This window comes from Salmo salar, chromosome 11 (genome assembly GCF_965601325.2).
Source record: "Salmo salar chromosome 11, fSalSal1, whole genome shotgun sequence".
Lineage (NCBI taxonomy): Eukaryota > Metazoa > Chordata > Actinopteri > Salmoniformes > Salmonidae > Salmo > Salmo salar.
In genome coordinates this window covers 21146979-21167134 of record NC_138301.1, presented here as the reverse complement: position 1 = coordinate 21167134, position 20156 = coordinate 21146979, and the positions used below count along the sequence as shown (strand labels likewise).

The window sequence follows — 20156 nt, the reverse complement described above, 5'->3', positions numbered from 1 at the left end:
CTATACATACACATTGATTTAGTACTGTAGATATGTGGTATTGATGGAGTAGGGGCCTGAGGGCACACAGTGTGTTGTGAATGTATTGTAATGTTTTTTTAAATTCCAGAAAGTGCCTTAATTTTGCTGGACCCCAGGAAGAGTAATGGGGATCCATAATTAATACAAATACATACGTATCGTGTCTGAGCCGTTGAATTGCGACTCCAACTTGCCCCTGTACTTGCGTTTCGCTTGTTTGATTGTTTTGATTCTTCAGAGGTTGTTGATTCTGCTCTTCACAAGTCCTCACTGCCAGCCCTAGCTATGGAAACAATTGTTTTAGTATAATATAAAGGCGTATACAATGGTGTTACAGTCAAAAAGCAGCAAAGGAAAACTTCCAGGCTCATATAACTAGGCCCTACAGTGCATTCGGAAAGTGTTCAGACCCCTTGACTTTTTCCACATTTTGTTACATTACAGCCTTATTCTAAAATTGATTAAATTGTTTTTTTTTCTTCTCATTAATCTACACACAATACCCCATAATGACAAAGCAAAAACAGGTTTTTACAAATCTTTACAAATGTATTAAAAATAAATCTTTCTGTTTTATTTTTAATTTGCAAAGAAATCGAAACCTGTTTTCGCTTTGTCATTGAGGTTTGTGTGTAGATTGCTGAGGAAAAAATGAATGTTATCCATTTTAGAATAAGGCTGTAGCGTAACAAAATGTGGAAAAAGTCAAGGGGTCTGAAGACTTTCCGAAGACACTGTATGTACTGTACATCTGCCTGGACCTGTTCAGTTTCTTCCTTTTGAAGTCATGTGTTTGCCCCACCCTGTGATTTTAAGGTTTGCCTGGCCATCGCTCACTACTCCCAGCCCGCTGATCCCCAGCTGCTGTTTGGCTTTGAGTACGTAGGGAAGCAATACTACGGATCCTTGGGTAGGTATACAGTACACTGCTTAATCATCTGGTTCTGAGTGAAAAGGCTTTGACACACCCTTATTCCCTGTTGCCTGCCAAACTGTTCTAGCTATCAATAGCATCCCCACTGTACATGTCTTGACATGTGAGGAATCTAAAGGAAAACATGCTGAATACACTGTTAACAGAACAATGATCAATTTACTTTTGTTGGAACATTCATTGTATCAAATGTGGCTCTTCAATGAAGAACATATATTTACAGTTGTTGCAATGTTTGAGTTGAAGGAAACACCGCAAGCAGGTGTGTGTCTTTAATTAGCAAGCGCTCACTGCTACATGTTCAGGGGAGCGGGTTAATGGCGTCGATCCCGGAGGAGGACTGCAGATGCCCCTGTTTGACCGGCCCTCTGAATGGGACAGGGAGATCAAGAGAACGGGTGCAGCGGAGTGGAGGGTGTGCTCCATCAACGAGGGCTACATCGTCTCATCCAGGTGGGGCCCACATAGTTTAGGGGAGTGGGGAGGGAGGGTTACTGCAGGCCTGAGCTCATTTTCTAAATGACAGCATGGATTATTACCTGATTTGGATTATGATTAACATAGCTCATTAGTGTCATAATCCTCATCAGGCAGAATGGTAATAATTTATGTAACACACTTAGGTAATGGCTTACATTGACACTTTATGTAATAGAATCTTTGTTGAGATGGAAATGTAGTAATTGCTTCACTTGCTGCCACAGATTTTGAGTTATTTCTTTTCATATTGTGGTGAACCATTCAGAATCTGCTGTGGCTAATATGGCGCCTGACTCAGTGGCATCAAATGTTAACCTCTTGCCGTTTGGAGCATCTCTGTAATGCATATTGCCCTCTTATCTTTCTCTTTCCAGTCTCCCAGAGTACTTTGTGGTCCCAGTGTCCCTGGCGGATCAAGACCTGAAGCAGTACTTATGTTTTTTCACTGCTCACCGCATCCCTGTGAGTGGCCAGCCTCTCATCTCAAAAAACAACAGCTTTTGCTTAATAAAAGCCTTTCTCGCTGTTTTAGACAGAATTCCCTAGACTGTTTCTATCAAGCATTAATGACGCTGATTTGTTAAGTGCTTTGGGAGGAGTGACTGTATTTGAGCGCATGTGAGTGTTTGTAAGTGAGAGAACGAGGGAGACTGTTTGTGTGTGACTGCTGAAACATAAGGTGGTGTGTGTTTTTGTGTGTTTCCCTTAGTTGTGGTGCTGGAATCACCCCAACGGGAGTGCCCTGGTGCGCATGGCCAGCATCAGTGACCCACTGCAGCAGAGGAAGCTGGACCAGAGGTACAATAAGACTGAATAGAATATCAATGAATACATTTTATTTGTTTTTATTTTGTTTACTACAATCATCTGTTTTCAATTTCCTTTCAAATAGTGTGACTATCATGTCAGCACTGATTTGTTATTTTGGCATAAATGACAAGTGAGATTGCCAAACTATTCTGTCCAGACTCGCAGTACCAAAGAAATAAATAAACTGCTTGTCAAATAAGCAGTGCTATTAAGACCATTTCCAACAGTCTTTTCCTGCCTTGTGGTAGGATCTGTAGTGCCATAACAAAGAGCCACCCACAGCGCAGTGATGTCCTCAAGTCCGACCTGGACAAGAACCTGCCCAACATCCAGGACATCCAGGCTGCCTTTGTCAAAGTGCGGCAGATCTGTGTCATCGGTAAGTCGGAGGAAATTTAATTGATTTCAATAATGTTGTGATCTATTTGTTTTTTTATGAAGGCACTTTGTTGTTCTTAGGCTTTTATTGCTGCTCTTAGGCATTCTGAAAGCACTTGGGATATTTAACTGTTTGTTTGTGTGCAGAGCCCTTTGAGGAGTCTGAGGAGAAGTGGCTGTCGTCCATGGAAAGCTCTCGATGGCTGGAGTATGTCAGGTATGTTCAAATATTTAGACGCCGCTGGCTCAGCAGGTTGGCTCACCATGCTGTTTGCAGTGGCAGTGCTGCTGTCTTGTCCTGTATGAATTTTCATTTAGAAAAGTACTAGCATTGACAAACGCTCCAGCTGGTTCTCTCTCTACCATCTGGTATATCTATTAGTCCTTTTGATTTCCACTTTTTAATGGTGTTAATATTTACGGAGCAAGTACAGGATAATTTTGGTTGGACTCAACTTTTGGTCAGAGTTAATGAATGTCGTACTTAAGATTTATGTGTAAATGTTACATATTTGTACCTAGAGTAAAGTAAACTGTATCCTTTCATATTCCTGGCTCCAGGGCCTTCCTGAAACATTCAGCCGAGGTAGTCTACTTGCTGGAGGGAAAACATGTGTCTGTCATTCTGCAAGGTAAAGAAATACATGGTTTTGTCCTTTAGTTGTCTGTCTCTCTGTATGTTTCCTGTGTGTGTGTCTTGTCTTACTACCGGTCTTTCTATCTCTTCTGTCTCTTCTCTCTCCAGAGGAAGAAGACAGGGACCTGAGCTGTGTGGTGTCCTCTCTGGTACAACTGATGCTGGACCCTCACTTCCGTAGCCTCACTGGTTTCCAGAGCCTGGTGCAGAAGGAGTGGGTGATGGCTGGCCATCGCTTCCTCGACCGGTGCAACCATTTGAAGAAGAATGACAAAGAGGAGGTGGGCTCTGTCTATTTGTATACTTGAAATGGAGCTTGACATGGAGATGTACTTTGAAATGTTGTCATTATTTTGTGCCCAGTGATTTTAATCATTTAGCATTTTAGTCATTTAGCAAACACTCTTATCCAGTGCGACTTAGAGGAGCAATTAAGGTTAAGTGCCTTGCTCAAGGGCACATCAACAGATTGTTCACCTAGTCGGCTCAGGGAGTCAAACCAGCAACCTTTCGATTACTGGCCGACCGCTTTTAATCGCTAGACTACCTGCCGCCCTTAATCACAATATTCTTTACCTTTCCTGCTCTTCCTCTCCTCCAATCCCCTCAGTCTCCTCTGTTCCAGCTGTTCCTGGACTGTGTGTGGCAGATTATAAATCAGTACCCAGCAGCCTTTGAGTTCACTGAGACCTACCTGACTGTGCTCAGTGACAGCATGTGGATCCCTGTCTTCAGCACCTTCCTCTTCAACTGTCCCCAGCAGCGCACTGAGAACAGCATGGTGAGGAGCTCACTCACACACACACAAAAAGCCACAAACACAGGAAGTTCCCCCCTCAACCCTCAAAACATAGTCGCGGTTGTATTCAACTCTGTCAACACACCTCTGATATGATACAGCTCAGAACTGTGTGCAGCTGTGTGCAGTATTAGTAACCTTACCTGTCCTCCTCTACAGGACTTTGCTAAGAGTAAGTGCATCCCTGTGGGGGAGGAGAAGGCCCTGCGTTTCCCCCCTGTCTGGGACTGGTCACAGCAGTTCACCCCCAAAGACCAGGCCCTCTTCAACAACCCCATGTATGTTGGAAAAGGTGCCACGTGTGTTCAGAACGGAGCAGTGAAGTCCTTCAGACGCACCAAGGTCAGTTTGCTCTCTTTGTTTGAGAATGCAAATGAATACAATGAAAGAGTTCTCAACCACCCCTTAACAGGATAAGTACATTTCAATTCTAGACAGGTAAATTAGGGAGCTTTGCAAGAAAGCTATGCAAGACTATCCAGGGACAGTCCTAGATGCCTGGAAATAACCTGAATTCATGAAGATCAAAATGTCATGTTCCTCAAAGTAAAATCAACACCATCTGCATGCATGTACATTCTAAATTAAATAACTTAAATAACTGTGTGTGTTCCTTTCGCTTCCAGAAAAACTACAGTTCTACACTCCGAGGGATGCCCTCTTCCCTGAGGAACATCCTGATGGACGGCCATGACAGCTTCACCCTGACCAGACGGAACTCCCTGGTGTCGCGGCTCAAACCAGACTTCTCCCAGATCAGAGAAGTGGTGGAGAGCCCAACAGAGCGCTTCTTCAGGGACTGGGTCTCCCGGCCCGCAGACCTACAGGGGATGCTCATCCCCCAGCTCCTGCCTTCACACCTGGCCCTGTGGAGGCTCTACTTCCTGCGCTGGGTCCCTGAAGCCAGCATCCCCAAGGGCGGCCCTGTTACCGCATACCACAAGCTCTCCCAGCTGGCTGATGAAGTAGAGAAGCTGCAGAGCCAGCTACGCCAGTACAAGGGGGCCACTCCGGCCAGCACCCCGACCTCCACCCCCAGCGCCCCCCCATCAGACCACAGCAGGATGTACTTTAAGGCCTGTTCCACCCTCGAGCCCTCTTCAACTCCAGAGTACCTCAGCTCCTCCTTCCCCTTCTCTCCCGTGGGGAACATGTGCCGCCGCAGCATCCTGGGCACTCCTCTCAGCAAGTTCCTGAACGGGGCAAAGATATGGCTCTCCACTGAAACTCTGGCCAATGAGGCACTCTGAGGTCCTGTGGCTAAAGTTCTCACTCAAATCAGTGGTTTTAGTCCAGAAGGGATGTCCTATCATGCTAGAGGCTGGAGGCTAGCTCAGTTGAATGTGATGTGGCTGTTTGTTTTTGCTTAAATCACACATTTCTTCAGGGTTTTGCCAGGGTTGCTCTCTGTAGGAAGTCAATTTTGATTTCCATTTTCTAGTTTTAGATTCAGTTGAGTATGTAGAAGAATGTTAGTGGAATATGATTTTGTAGTGACATGGATGTAGCGCTGATGACACTTTGCGAAGGAAAAAAGGAGTTATGAGGAGGAGTTAAATCTGTGGTAGACACTTATCGCTTTATTTGTATCACTTAATATAGTTTAGTTGTATTTCTAGAGACCTTCTGGTAAGGTACTGCATTAATTCTAAAATGAATATTAACCAAATCATGAATAGTGAAATGAGAAGGACACACGGGGATATTTACTATTAGGCCTTCTTGCAGGAAATGATCATCAATCACGTAACACACCAATAAAATGCCAGGGAACTGGCACTGGAAAATGCCTTCACCGTTTGAGATAAGAAAGGTGTTGTCATTCATCAATCAACCTTTCCCTTGATGGCTTTGGCACTGAAATGCATCAGTATCTGGACATGTATGATTTGGCGCTGTGGGCAGAAAAGAACCGCTGGGCATGCTGGATACCTGTCCTATCATTACTGTACACCCACACAGCCTGAACTGATGCTGCTAATGGCTGGATGCTGCCTGAACTGATGCTCAGACAATCGGCGTGTCTATTCACCATAGTCAGGTGATGTTTTTCAGAGTGGGTTTGAAGTGGAGACATGTAAACAGTTGGAATCTGTTTTCTCTAATGAGCACTCATTGCTCTTTCACCTGATATTAACAAGAAAAATCCCAAATAAGAAGTGAAGCTGTATGAAATAAGAAGTGAAGCTGTATGAAATAATTACTGGTGATGGTGGTTTGAATTATGAGAAGGTGAAAATAATATTGACAAATAATATGCTGTTTTTATTGCTTGAAATTACTTATTTTACTATTCTAATTATGGTACTTTCTGTTTTTTAGCCCCTACTTCTAGTTTATATTCCATGAATGCACAGCCCTTGTTTTAGTTTAATTCACACCATTGGTGCACTCAGCACTGTTATTGTATGACAATTGTGCTCTTCATTTGACACAATTTGATATTGATCAACAGTGCACATATTTATTCAGTTATGCAAATGTTCTAAAACAGGGATGTAGGAAATTCTCAGTGCCTTTTTAGATGGAAATTTGGGTTACTTACTGTGTTCAATGTACCGGTTCACTTCTATCACTTATTCTACTATGCATGTTGTTACACCCAGAGTAATGACATTAGGAGAGACTGAGTACTTCAAAAGCTGCACCTGGAAGCCAATTTGAAGTGCTTGATCGGAAGTAACACCATGTTGGGATTAATGTTTTGTTTTACATTTGCTCTGTGGAGTGTCACTGTGTTAGATCAAGTTTGGAGATGCACATTTATGGCATTGCAGAGCACTTGCTGGACAATTGAGTGGTCTGTAGTGCAATGTTGACCCTCTTCCCCCCTTCAAAAGCACTGTCAACACTCTGACCACAGGGGATCACAGCTGTAAAGGAAAATGTCAATGTGTAAGAATTTAGAGCAAATTAAAATGTCAAATGTCTGAAGTTGTTTTTTTGTTATTGGGGGGGTAGATATGTGTGAATATTCTTCTACTCGGTATTTCACAGACACCCAATAAGGTGGCTGCAATGCTTGTGACTGGTCTGGATTGGAAAGCTGTCAGAAATGAGACAATTAGCAATGTCTGCAACACAGATTTATGAGGGAAACTGAATATATTTCACATGATATTCAAATTAATATATTAACCATGCTATATGCAGGTCTGATATTAGTCAAATCAGGTCATACTACAGTCAATGTATGTATAATAAAATGCAAAGCTACTGTACACACTAACTCAAATCATTAAGAATGCCACCAGCACCCCCTGCTGTAATACCGGAGCATCAACCGGGAAAATTGCAAAAACAACACGTCACAATAACATGCCGGTACTGTAAATCTGAGAAAGTACTGCATTCGTAATTCAAGAACCTCCTAAAGTATCCCAAGGAGAGACCCATAATGGGCTAAAATACCACTTGTTTTCATTGCTTGAGGATTGCCATTTAGAGAGGAACAAGGCAATGTGTGTTCCGAAGGGAAATAGATAATTCCCTAATTTGGGCATACAGCCATTCGGGGAAAAATGGCAATTCAAGTATTCCTAGCAGAAGGTAAACGTGTGTTTGTTTTTTATTGGCCATGAAGCTCAAATTTATGAAAATGATCGGATTTATATGCCTCAAAATCATCCAGGAAATTGAATTTACTATGTGTGACGTCATCTAGGAGCGCCACTGGGTTTTCGTCTGCTGGCCTCCGAAATGGGCTCGACTAATCAGCCCTGATTTCTTCCACTTTTCCTTATCATATTAACTGTTCCGAAAGCGTAAGGCAGTCGAGGCATATCCACAATGATATTTGGAGGTAAGTGCACGAGAAGACGGGAAGTAGTAGCGTTTGGAGATACTATATTTGACCGATAATAACAGGTGATAAATGGCTATCCAGCTAACTAGCTAGCCATTACTAGTGTTCGCAGATGTCCAGCCATACATTCTGACGTTGCCTGGCCTTCTCACTTTACTATTATTTTCATCCCACGAAAGTTAACTTTTCTAACTATGCCCACAACAGTAGGCAATTGTCATCCAATGATTTGATTATGTTTTGTAGCCAGTATGAGTATTCTCAATCTTGTTTGAATGACATGAGGAAACACCCAACTAGAGTGCTACTTTTGACTCCCATCCCAACTCAAATTTCAGTTTTTGCCAGAGTACTAGCAAGAGAGCTTAATCAATTTGATATCAGATGTGAAAATGTTTCTAAGATATAGTGCAATTTGTCCAGTGTTCTACGTTGCGAATAACAAAAACATGATCTATGCCTTGAGATCATTGCTCCTATTCAAAGATGAAAACAGCATCCTTCACCAAATAGGCCTACTGTAGCGAATAACGCTAATTTCTTCATGGACATGCCAAAAATAGGCTATATTCAGGGAAATGTTAGGACTAGATTTATGAAAATATGAAGCACCCTCCTGTCTTTCGCTCCTCTGCACGTAGAAAGTGAGGCATGTGATGTGAATGTGGGTCATTTAAGACGTTTATATAAGATTTTATAAAGAATGGGAGGATATGTGTGGGTGGAAGAGGGTTTGTTGTGTAGGTGTTTGTGCATGCCTGGATATTTTAACAGTCTCAAATCTGTCTTCACCCTTAGGTTTCCCTCCCATGGCTTCCCACTAATAATCCAATTGACTGTGGAGAAAATACACAGCAGTGTCATGGGACGAGACAGTATAATTAGGCAAGCTGAAAAAAAGGGTTTTGAATAATCTGAAAGCATTTCTGGTTGCAGCAGCTGAGGTGTAGAGAAGTCTCTCCATTACTCACTCTCCCTATCTCTCGTGTGCTGTGATTCACTATGCCATACAGTTCAGCAAGTAACAACTTGTTGCCATGGGGTGAAAGCAATATGGCACAGACCATAAAATGAGCTGAAGTGTGTGCCTAATCTTTATGGTGCTGTTGGTTTTCTCACCTCCTGTCATCACATGGAGGCCTAATTATTCAAGGAAATAATATCCAGAGTTAAAAGCTGCAATATGTAACTTTTTGGGCGACCTGACCAAATTCACATAGAAGTGTGATTATAGATCTGTCATTCTCATTGAAAGCAAGTCTAAGAAGCGGTAGATGTGTTCTATGTGCGCTATTTCTAGTCAAATCAAATTTTATTGGTCACGTACACATGGTTAGCAGATGTTATTGCGAGTATAGAGAAATGCTTGTAATGCTTATTCGTCCCTAAAGTTTTGTTTTTGCATCTTTTACTTTTGGTTATAGAAACTATACTTCAAAGCGGTTAGAAGATACAGTGATTCTCTAAACTATACTTGCTTGTTATGTCACCAAACTGAAATCAGGCGAACTATTAGAATTTTAGCAACCAGAAAGTGGCGGCGCGATTTCTGCATAGTGCATCTTTAACTGAAATTCTGTTTCTTTGGTTTGTTTGTGCCCATCATTTTGTGGATCTCCTGTGCCTAGGTCTGGAAACACAAGTTTCCTTTCATCTACTATCTCTCTCAAACATCTTGGCACTCTAAGCCTGGCATGTGACGTAGGTCCAGTATGTGTTGATGTAGTATGTTAAGGTGAATCCCTGGGGTCGTCTGACAGCTGGTCACACAGTCTCTCTCTGTGTTTCTAGGTGAGGCGGTGGACGAGGTCAGCTTCAGGTTCTCAGAGCTGGTTCCTGTGGTGCTGATTGCCTGGCTGACAGGCTCCACTCCCCGTGCTGCACAATAAAGAGTCTTTCACGCCCAGACAAGACTACACGGCACCGCTATGAAGCCAGGTCACGAGCGCAATCAGGAGTGCCTGCCTCCCAAGAAGAGGGATCTCAACAACAGCACCAGTAGTAGTAGTGCGGGAGGAGGGGCAGGAAGTGGGGTGGGGGGAGGAGGTGGTGGGGGAGGGGGGGAGGAAGTGGCCTCCACTCAGAGCTCAGGGGTCAGTAGTGACACTCAGGGAGGAGGCACAGCAGAGGAGTGGCTGCGTGCTCAGCCTGGTCTACGCTATGGCGTAGAGAGTGCTGAGGGCCTCCAAGGGCTGCCCGTTGACCAGTACAGCATGCTCTATAGGGTGGCTCTCCCCTCTGTCTCCTACTCCCAGACCAGTCTACACCCAGTGTTAAGCCATATCTCTCCAGCTTACACTGTCCCCTCATCTCTCCTACAGCATCATCCAGGGATCTCCTATCCCCCTCTAGGCTATGCCCAGATCCCCCACTCCTCTTTCCAGTTTGTCTCCCCATACGGTGCAGTCCCTTATGCAGTCCCCCCTGGCTTTGTCCCCAGCTCCCTGATCTCTCCCTCGGGCACCCTCTCCCAGCCCCACCTGGTCCCCTACCAGTCAGTCATCCAGGAGGGTGTGGTCTCCCCTTCTACCCAGACCCATGTATCTGCCCATGCCTTTGCCAAAGTGGGGTCGTCCGGAGGGGTCCCGCTGATGCTGACCTCGGAGCAGACTGTCCAGCACCTGGGCTCGCTGCCCGCCGCAGAGCTCAGTCCTCGGGGAGTGCCAGTCTTTTACCACTCTCAGGGCACCAGGGCTGCGCCTGCCCCCTGGGACCCCTACAGCGGGGAGCAGGAGACAGACAGGGATAGAGAGGTGAATGGAGGGGAGAGGGAGCAGGCAGCCAGGGAGATGCTCCAGGACTCAGTCTACATTGCCAGGAATGCACGGCTGCTGCAGGTAGCATCCGCCTCTGTTGCACTGGAGCAAGCACAGGACAGAAGCCTGAAGAGCCGCAGGCTGGACGAGAGGGCTTCGCCTGGGCAGCGCAGCACCCCAGACACTGACCTGGAGGTAAGACTTGAAGTTTTGGTGTAATTACTTACACGGATGTATTTACTTATTTAAGTTATTTCAAATCTACTCCATAAGTCAAATAAATGTTTTATTTTCGAATAAGGAGAGATTTGATTATGAATTGTCCAAAATTCTGACTTTATTTAGTGCACTTGACTTTTTATAGTGTCTGCTGTGACACAATATCCATGTTCCCTTCCACTTCCTTCCTTTATTACTTTGTTGAGGGTGTGCTGATCATTGGGCAACCAGTCACATCCACACACTGCCTGCTGCTTCTAGGAAAGACTAAAAATGTTCTGGTTTGTGGTCTCGACTAGAGTTGATAGGAAACCACTGCTTTCTGAGGCTTAATAATGGTGGTTGAGAGGAGGTACAGGAGGACAAAACTTCAGTCTTTTTTCCTTTTTCTCAGACACAACAATTTTATTACATTTAAAGATAAAAAGGTTGATTGATTGAAATGTGTTAATAAGATTTATCTTTTGTCATCCTCAAGGTTCAGCAGGTCGTTGGTCGCCTAGCCTCTCCTGTCCAAGGTGTGAGTGGAGGCCGCAAAGAGGTGTCCTTTGGTCCCCTGAACCTATCCCAGGGCTCTCAGAGAGGCAGAGAGGCTCATGGGGAGGCAGGGGAGAGTGCTGGCCGGACAGCATACGCGATCCACCCTGCGGTGTATGGAGACCCCCGAGTGACGGCCCATCAACAGCAGGCAGGGCAGCCAGGCCACGCGGTCATCTTGGCCAATGGACAGACAGTCCTGGTCCCTTTAGACTATCACCACCTCCCCCACCAACATCAACAGCCACCCCAGCACTACCCCAGCCAGACCAATGATGACACCTCTGCTGTCACCATGGCCTCCCCCACCCCTTACTCTAAAGCCTCTGAGTCTCCAGCCAGAGTGTGCCTCCCAGACAGGGCTGTGGTGGAGCTGGCCACCGTGGAGCAGCACCCCCAGCAGCCTTTTTCTGTCCCAGTCACGGCAGCCCTCACGCAGGCCCCGGTGCCCACCCCTGCCCCCTCCAATCCCTCCCATTTCATGAAGGGGGCCATCATCCAGCTGGCCACGGGGGAGCTGAAGCGTGTGGAGGACCTGCAGACTCAGGACTTTGTGCGGAGTGCTGAGGTGAGCGGGGGGCTGAAGATCGACTCCAGCATGGTGGTGGACATCAGGACCAGCCAGCAGAGACCCGGCCTGGTGGCGCTGCACTTCACAGTGGGCGAGCAGCAGAGCAAGGTGACCATCGACGTGCCCCCGGAGCACCCCTTCTTTGTGTTTGGCCAGGGCTGGTCCTCCTGCAGCCCAGAGCGCACGGCCCAGCTCTATGGCCTGGCCTGCCACCACCTGCAGGTAGGAGACGTGTGTGTGTCCATCACTCTGCAGCAGCCGCCCCAGCAACAGAAACAGCCCCTGCAGCAACAACAACAACAACAACAACAACAGCAGCAGACCCAAGCCAGGACTTCCACCAAAGCCAACTCCACATCAGGGGCCATCGGCCAGCCCATGGGGCCCCCTGCCCCCCAGCAGCCCAGGCCACAGCCTCACTTCAGGATGGAACGCGTCCACAGAGAGAGGGAGAGGGGGGATAAAGAGGAGCCCATGCAACTAGGGGGTGTTGGGCAGAGTGAGATGCCTACCAGACCAAATAGGACTTCAGCAGAGCACACTAGGAGCCAGAGCAGTTACTATTTGCACACGGGGGGTTCTGCTCATCCAGGGGCGGGGGTGGGAGTAGTGTCGACAGTGTCGAGCGCGTCTCAGAGGCGCTGGTCCGCCCCCGGCCTTCAGAGATGCATGAAGGTGGAGGAAGGGGCGCACCCTCAGCTGGGCTCCTCTCGACCCTCCTTCATCCCACAGGAGGTCAAACTGTCCATTGAGGGGCGCTCTAACGCTGGGAAGTAGCACCAACCACAGCAGTCCACACCACAGAAGAGACTGTCAGAGGAGCGATAGCATCAGAGAGGGGGAAAGGGGAAAAAGAGTGGGAATGTAGCCTCAGAATGTTTGATATTTTGCACACCTAATAAGATTACAAGCTCTTTGTTTTCAGAGGAACTACCTGGTCTCGTGGCTGGTCAGGTCTGCTCTATTTGACAGTCAGTCTGTCAGTCAGTCAGGACAGCTCCTGGTCCAGTGATCAGGAGATTGGGTCTCTGCTCTCCCAGGCTGACAGGGAGCGGATCCAGAAGCAGGGAGTGTATGTAGCTGGTGAATCACCTACCAAAGGCCTCAGACCACATCTTCCTTCCTCCCTACCAACCCCTCAGAACCATCCTTATCACAGGTGAACCAACCCCTCAGAACCATCCTTATCACAGGTGAACCAACCCCTCAGAACCATCCTTATCACAGGTGAACCAACCCTCAGAACCATCCTTATCACAGGTGAACCAACCCTCAGAACCATCCTTATCACAGGTGAACCAACCCCTCAGAACCATCCTTATCACAGGTGAACCAACCCCTCAGAACCATCCTTATCACAGGTGAACCAACCCTCAGAACCATCCTTATCACAGGTGAACCAACCCTCAGAACCATCCTTATCACAGGTGAACCAACCCCTCAGAACCATCCTTATCACAGGTGAACCAACCCCTCAGAACCATCCTTATCACAGGTGAACCAACCCCCAGAACCATCCTTATCACAGGTGATCGCATTCACTGGACTTTCTCTCTTCTTTGACCAAACCATCTCCTCTGGAAACCCAAGACTGGGGAGAATATATAGCCCATGTCTGGTAGACAGACAGGGTCTGACCGTGACAAGAACATAGCCATCCTATTATGCTCTGTCTCCCCCCACATTTCTATTTTGGTCTGTTACCTTCAAAAGCGTTCTCCCAAAAAGAAACAAAGACTAAAGGCGTACTTGCGGTGCTGAATTGCTGCTTTTCCCTCTGATGATGTTGGTTCTCTTGATGCAGACTTGATGCAGACTCTTGACGTGCTTCTCTAGTAGGAGCAGAGGACTTCTACCAAGGCGCAGACACTCCCTCGCCTCCCTGCCTCTCCTCGTTGGGCCCAGTCTGCTGAGAGAGGGTCTGAGAGGAGGGCAGGCAGCCTTAGAGGTCTTTCAATCAGCTCCTTCAATCAACCAATCAGAACCTAGGAAACCGCTCACTCCTTTCGTAATGCACAAACCACACTTCCCCGTTTTTCATTTTACACCCCAACCCCACTTTGTGCCACGGTTACATGTTAGTTTTCCTTTTGAAAGAAACCAAAAGAGATCATGCATTCCAGTATCATAGTGATTATCAGAGTGACCACAAGACAACACTCATCTTCCCGAATGCAGCCCTCCCTGCCTGCTATACCTCTCAGCATTCCTCTGCCTGGCTGGTGACTGTTCACTGTCATTGTATTAGTAGGCACCACTACTGGAGGCATGGGCTGGTCTCCACCAAAGTCACCTGTGAGAATGAAGCCTGTATGGAGCAGTACTGGCTGCAGCCCCTGGGCCTATGAGGGGGAACCCTGTGTGTGTTGGAGGGGATGGAGTTGGCCCTGCTTCATACCTTTTTCACACTATTGTCCCAACACAAACTGGGGGGATCTTTTGGCCTGCTTTCCAGTGAATATATTTAGTTTAAGGTTAGCCTGCCATTTTCCAGCCTGGTTTAGGTTGTTCATGGCTAGCTAACTATGTGCCTCTGCTCATTTAAAAGCAGGATGGCACTAGATATGTTATCTGGCCAGCTCAGCTTACACGATTGTGTGAAATGGGTATATGAGTCCAGCCAATCCTTGCTCAGTTACCAAAATCAAAGCAATAGTGGGTTTTCTGTGTATTTTATTGTTTTTATATAAATATACAGCTTCCGTATCAGACCTAATACTATCTTTAACCCTGACCTGAAACGTTCCTGCTTTTCAAAGGTGATGCACAATTTGGCTCTGAAATGTTTTGTTCTTTGTATGGTTATTACAGATTCACAATCAAAGCATGCCTTTTGAAAACCAGGCATTTCTTCTGGAGAGAATAGTCTCATTTTTGATGGACTGGCGGTTCGGGCTCTGATCCTCACTGATAGTATTCGTTATGGTTTTATATGGCTACCCTATATGGTTTTATATGGTTACCCTATATAGTTTAAATAGTTACTCTATATGGTTACTCTATATAGTTTAAATAGTTACTCTATATGGTTACCCTATATAGTTTAAATAGTTACTCTATATGGTTACCCTATATAGTTTAAATAGTTACTCTATATGGTTACCCTATATAGTTTAAATAGTTACTCTATATGGTTACTCTATATAGTTTAAATAGTTACTCTATATGGTTACTCTATATAGTTTAAATAGTTACTCTATATGCTTACCCTATATAGTTTAAATAGTTACTCTATATGCTTACCCTATATAGTTTAAATAGTTACTCTATATGCTTACCCTATATAGTTTAAATAGTTACTCTATATGGTTACCCTATATAGTTTAAATAGTTACTCTATATGGTTACCCTATATAGTTTAAATAGTTACTCTATATGGTTACCCTATATAGTTTAAATAGTTACTCTATATGGTTACTCTATATAGTTTAAATAGTTACTCTATATGGTTACCCTATATAGTTTAAATAGTTACTCTATATGGTTACCCTATATAGTTTAAATAGTTACTCTATATGGTTACTCTATATAGTTTAAATAGTTACTCTATATGGTTACCCTATATAGTTTAAATAGTTACTCTATATGGTTACCCTATATAGTTTAAATAGTTACTCTATATGGTTACCCTATATAGTTTAAATAGTTACTCTATATGGTTTTATTCAAGTGCATCTCCCAGAGATGCTTGACTCCAAATCAGTGGTGAGCATCTTAACTGTCCTCTGTTTTGTCCTCTCCTTTGTCTTTTAATCTACTTGTGTACATAGAGAAATGTTTTATTTTGTCCATGGCAATATTATTTCCAGTGGACCTTAAGATTGTCTTGTATTGCACATAGAAAACTTCACCTGTTGATTCACACTGACCTTGTAATGGGAATCACAAATAGTTTCTTTTTTTATGAAGGGAAAATGTTTTTGTAGCTATTACATTTTTTGAAGTGTTCTTAAGGTAGTTTTGGCAATAGAGAAACTGACTTGCATGGTTGACACTGTTTACAAATTAGCCAAGACAAAATGCTGCAGTTTCCTTTTTTGGACACAGATTTTAGTCACAGAAACTTCAAGTGGATGAAATCAAGATGAAGTGCAATTAGAGCAGATGTAAAAATCCTCAGACATTTAGTTTGACATGTCATTCCATAAAGCAGCCAGACATTTAGTTTGACATGTCATTCCATAAAGCAGCCAGACATTTAGTTTGAAATGTCATTCCACAAAGCAGCCAGACATTTAGTTTGACATGTCATTCCACAAAGCAGCCAGACATTTAGTTTGACATGTCATTCCACAAAGCAGCCAGACATTTAGTTTGACCTGTCATTCCACAAAGCAGCCAGACATTTAGTTTGACATGTCATTCCACAAAGCAGCCAGACATTCCCATTAGCTTATGGTAATTCCAGTTTTCTTTTTTCTTCTAAAATGTCTTGACTGTTAATCCTCTTGTCAGAAAGACATTTCACCTCAGTTTTGTCTAGTTTTAATGTCTCTGGTCACTTCTGAACCGGTAGTCCTTGTCTGTAAATGATGTGTATTTGTTTTGATATCACCTGTGTCATAAGATGTGCTCCAACACAGATCCAAGCATTAATATCCCAGGCTCACCGATACTGTGTGAGATGGTAACTGTGTGTTAGAGCATCTATCTGCTGGCCTGTTTGTACCTGTATCCTGGGCTTTGAGCTCTGAGGTGAAGACTGGCGATTGTGTGTGGTGACATCCATCCAATGCCTTCTAACGGACTTGAGTCCCTCATCCACGCTATTTATAGACAAATCTAGTTCATACACCCCTTCCAACCCCACCACCCTACTGCCTCCAGAACATTTCTGTTGAGTGGAGCCTCCAAGGACTCACGGTTCACTGAGGATAAAACCTCAGACAGTCTTTGACAACAAGCCATGAGAGAATGTTCCTGAAGGAGAGGGGTGGTCCGTTAGGCCTGATCAGGGCAGAGTCACATGCCATTTGACACCGTCATAACAACCAATCTGTAATTCTGTTGAAATATAAATGTTTTTAAATACGGTAGTGGTGAAATGCCATACAGAGATGAGCTGGATGATTTTCCACAGTGGAGCAGTAGACATTTAGCCATAAACCGCTCAATACTTATTAATTTATTTTTTACAGTGATTACATTTGTTACATTTTTTTTATGCTATAAGCAATAGTTACACAGAATACCTGAAAAAATGTCATGCAGTATAAGCATGTGCTATGCAGTAAACTCTGAAGTATTCTGCTCTCCAGTGTCCAAGTGTACCTAGTACGGGGTAGGACAGGTTTGTAATGTATATAAGAAGGTGGCTGATGCAGTCATTGTACACTGATCTCTGAGTACTATTGCTTATCAGTGCCCAACCATGGGTGTCTGAATATAGTGGATTTATTTAGTTTTTGTTCAGACCTTTAGTTGTCACTAACCTAAGTTCAGCACAGTGTTTTGTTCCAGTCAACTCAGCCTATTACCTCCACCGTATGCTGCCAGGCAGTACAGGCCAAATCATGACCAGAGATGGGTATGCATGTGTAACTCCAAATTTTTATGTAAATCTGTTATTGACGTCTATGGATTTGTGCTGAAATTCAAATTATGTGCATGGATATCCAGTTAGATTTTGGCCTTACGATCTCTCTTGGTCACGTGTAGCAATACCTTGTTTAGATATGGTATGAATGTTAAGGTGTGTATTCAGCCCTGTAGGGTCAGAGTCTTCTCTTTGGTGAACTTTTACTCTCCAAAATGTACTGCCTTACCAAGGCCTCTCAGCTGGGCCTGTCTCACATTTTATAGGAGATGGTGTGGAGAGTACAGATGTTCTGAAAAAGGACGCTGTCAACAGCCTGCCTGTGTCTGTGCACTGTTGTCAAATGTTTTGTGAATGGGTTGCATCTCATGTCCCACCTCCCTGGGGGCTCTTCCAGAAAGCAGGATCAATGAGTTAGCCAGCTAACGGTCCCCCCAAAAAACAGGAAGTACTGCATTTTTTCTAGAAATATGAACTTTGAAATTTGTAATGGTATAATTGACTTGACAACCAACAATCCATATTCAGGTTTAGTTTTCTAAATAAAAATCAAGATGTATTTGACTGCTTATCAAAGTTACCTGGCTAAGGTAATGATCCTGCTTGCTGGAACACCCCACTGCACTCATCAACACACTCTTTCCTAGTTATTCCTCCAGATATTCTTACTTCAGTAAAATATCATTAACAGAACTCCTCACATGCACAAACAGCACTTCTGTGGACCCCTGTCTTACCACCACCTCTCCTCTCCTTGCCATGCCACACGTGTATCAAACTCAGTATTCTGGTCTGGGACAACCATTCTAGGTGCAAGCAGTGCCTCCTGTTTCTTTACCTCTTCCTCTCTGTCTTGAACACGGTATGAGGCAGTGGCTGTATGACCACTCTGACTCTCAGCAGACAGTCAAGTGGACAGGCACATTAGCAGCACGCCCTCTGTTACATTCAGACTAGCATTGTTCTCAGACTTCTGCTCAGAGCGTGAAAGTGCTACTTCAGTAGTTTTCTGGGTTCTTCTCTTGACTCTAACCAATGTAAGAAAGGGGAAACATTTGACCTGTACGTTTTTGACCTCACTCTTCTTATTACAATTTTAGTCAAAGAAAATTGCACTAATTTGCCATCCTTTATAGTATTATAAAATTAACGGATAGTTAATTGAAGTTTTTAATTATTAGCGCTAAACACAAAACCCAATGAAACAATCACTTGACAGTTGTGCATGTTTGTAGAGATAATGTTTTGTATGGCTATTATCAAGCTTGTCAATAACGCCTTAAGATCTGCTTTGTACAATGTGTTAATGGAATGATGCTTACAAGTGACCCAGTTTCCCTGTTTTTCTGTAGCTGCAAAGGTGGATTAGTTCACTCTTGTACTGACCCCCTCTTGGCACACTCCTGGTGTTTTATTCATAAGCAGAAAGGCATTTGGAGATGGACTGTATCTCTGGATAGGGATAGGTTACAGTGAGGGATCATGTTAGGGTGAGTCCCTAGCACTGCTTGAAAGCTGGACCACTAACTGACTCACTGTTGTTTTTTTTACACACACACCACCCTCTGTTGTTCATGTGAGTGGACGTTGGGAGTAGGTCCCTGAAGGTGAGAGGTTGTGCTCAATGTATTTTAGTTCTGGTCCCGTCTGATCTACTTGGGAGAGAATGTGAGGCTTTTCAAACCAGTGACAACTTTTCCTTTTGGTAACTGTATGGTCTGTTTTTGTTTTGTGATTATGGAAAAAGGCTTTATGACCCCTGTATAAAGTAGCCCTGTTGGTCTGATCTTGTATGACTGAGGTAAATAGACTGGATGGGATGGTGTTGTTGCCAGGCACTAGAGATGCAGAATTAAATCAGGAAGATGAGATTGGTTAAAAGTTAATGGAGTCGTTGGGTATTTTCAGATTTTACATTTGTATTTTGGCACTAAAGTTACTGCTTTTTATGTGACATTTGACTAGTTTTAAAAGAAAAAGCATCTTTTTTAAAGTATAAAATCTGCAAAATATATGCAATGATGTATGTAATATTCAATCCTCAAATATAATCCAGGTTGTATAAACTTTTGTAGTGAGTTTTAATATCGTATGGCCGTACCAATATGTATTGATTCTTATCAAAAGCCTTAGTTGTCTACCCAAAGTGCTCCCTTAGAATACAGTACCCTACACCTACCTGAACTTTACAAAGCATTAATAACTATATTTTGTTGCGTTTTTTTATTTGTACCCTTTCTGAATAAAATAGATTTGTACTGTATATTTGTACCGCTGTGAACAACTTAAGGCTGTTTGGTTTTTGTTTTGCTGTTTTAATTCTATGTACTTAAGGACACAAAGATATTGTATTTTTATTGTTACAGCTAACTTCTTGGAGACATTGCATTTATCATGTTTGTTAAGTAAACACAATAATATATATATATATATACTTACTATTACCCTATGTCCAGAGTTGTGTTTTATTTGGTCTCTTCTTTGACTGGTCCACATGGAGAGGTGATATGTGGGTCCTGGAGCTAGTTCCAGGGTCATAAACCATCTCATCTGCAGCTTTGGGTTATCAATGATTTAATTACCACAGAGGTCAAACTTGACTTTCAGGATCATGTCTGAATTACCTATAGAGTTGTTTAACTACAGTACAATACACCAGTGATATTTTCATTC

General features: G+C 43.9%; 2 protein-coding genes across 3 annotated transcripts in view; both read left to right on the top strand.

Moving 5' to 3' along the window:
• Positions 1–6989, top strand: part of LOC106562206 (myotubularin-related protein 10-like) — a 30257-nt gene extending 23268 nt beyond the window's left edge. For both annotated transcript variants that reach the window (XM_014126910.3, XM_045689160.2), the window contains 11 exons: positions 838–931; positions 1261–1408; positions 1810–1897; positions 2145–2233; positions 2494–2624; positions 2771–2840; positions 3185–3255; positions 3369–3541; positions 3871–4041; positions 4219–4401; positions 4686–6989. In XM_014126910.3, coding sequence (XP_013982385.1) covers positions 838–931; positions 1261–1408; positions 1810–1897; positions 2145–2233; positions 2494–2624; positions 2771–2840; positions 3185–3255; positions 3369–3541; positions 3871–4041; positions 4219–4401; positions 4686–5309 — 1842 coding nt within the window. In that variant the 3' untranslated portion in view covers positions 5310–6989. The remainder of the gene's footprint in view (positions 1–837; positions 932–1260; positions 1409–1809; positions 1898–2144; positions 2234–2493; positions 2625–2770; positions 2841–3184; positions 3256–3368; positions 3542–3870; positions 4042–4218; positions 4402–4685) is intronic.
• A 2669-nt stretch (positions 6990–9658) lies between these two features.
• Positions 9659–19927, top strand: LOC123723773 (ataxin-1-like). The gene is made up of 3 exons (XM_045689159.2): positions 9659–9868; positions 9935–10815; positions 11318–19927. The coding sequence occupies exons 1-3, from the start codon at positions 9793–9795 to the stop codon at positions 12722–12724; spliced, it is 2364 nt and encodes a 787-aa protein (XP_045545115.1). The 5' UTR covers positions 9659–9792; the 3' UTR covers positions 12725–19927.
• Positions 19928–20156: the final 229 nt, after the last annotated feature.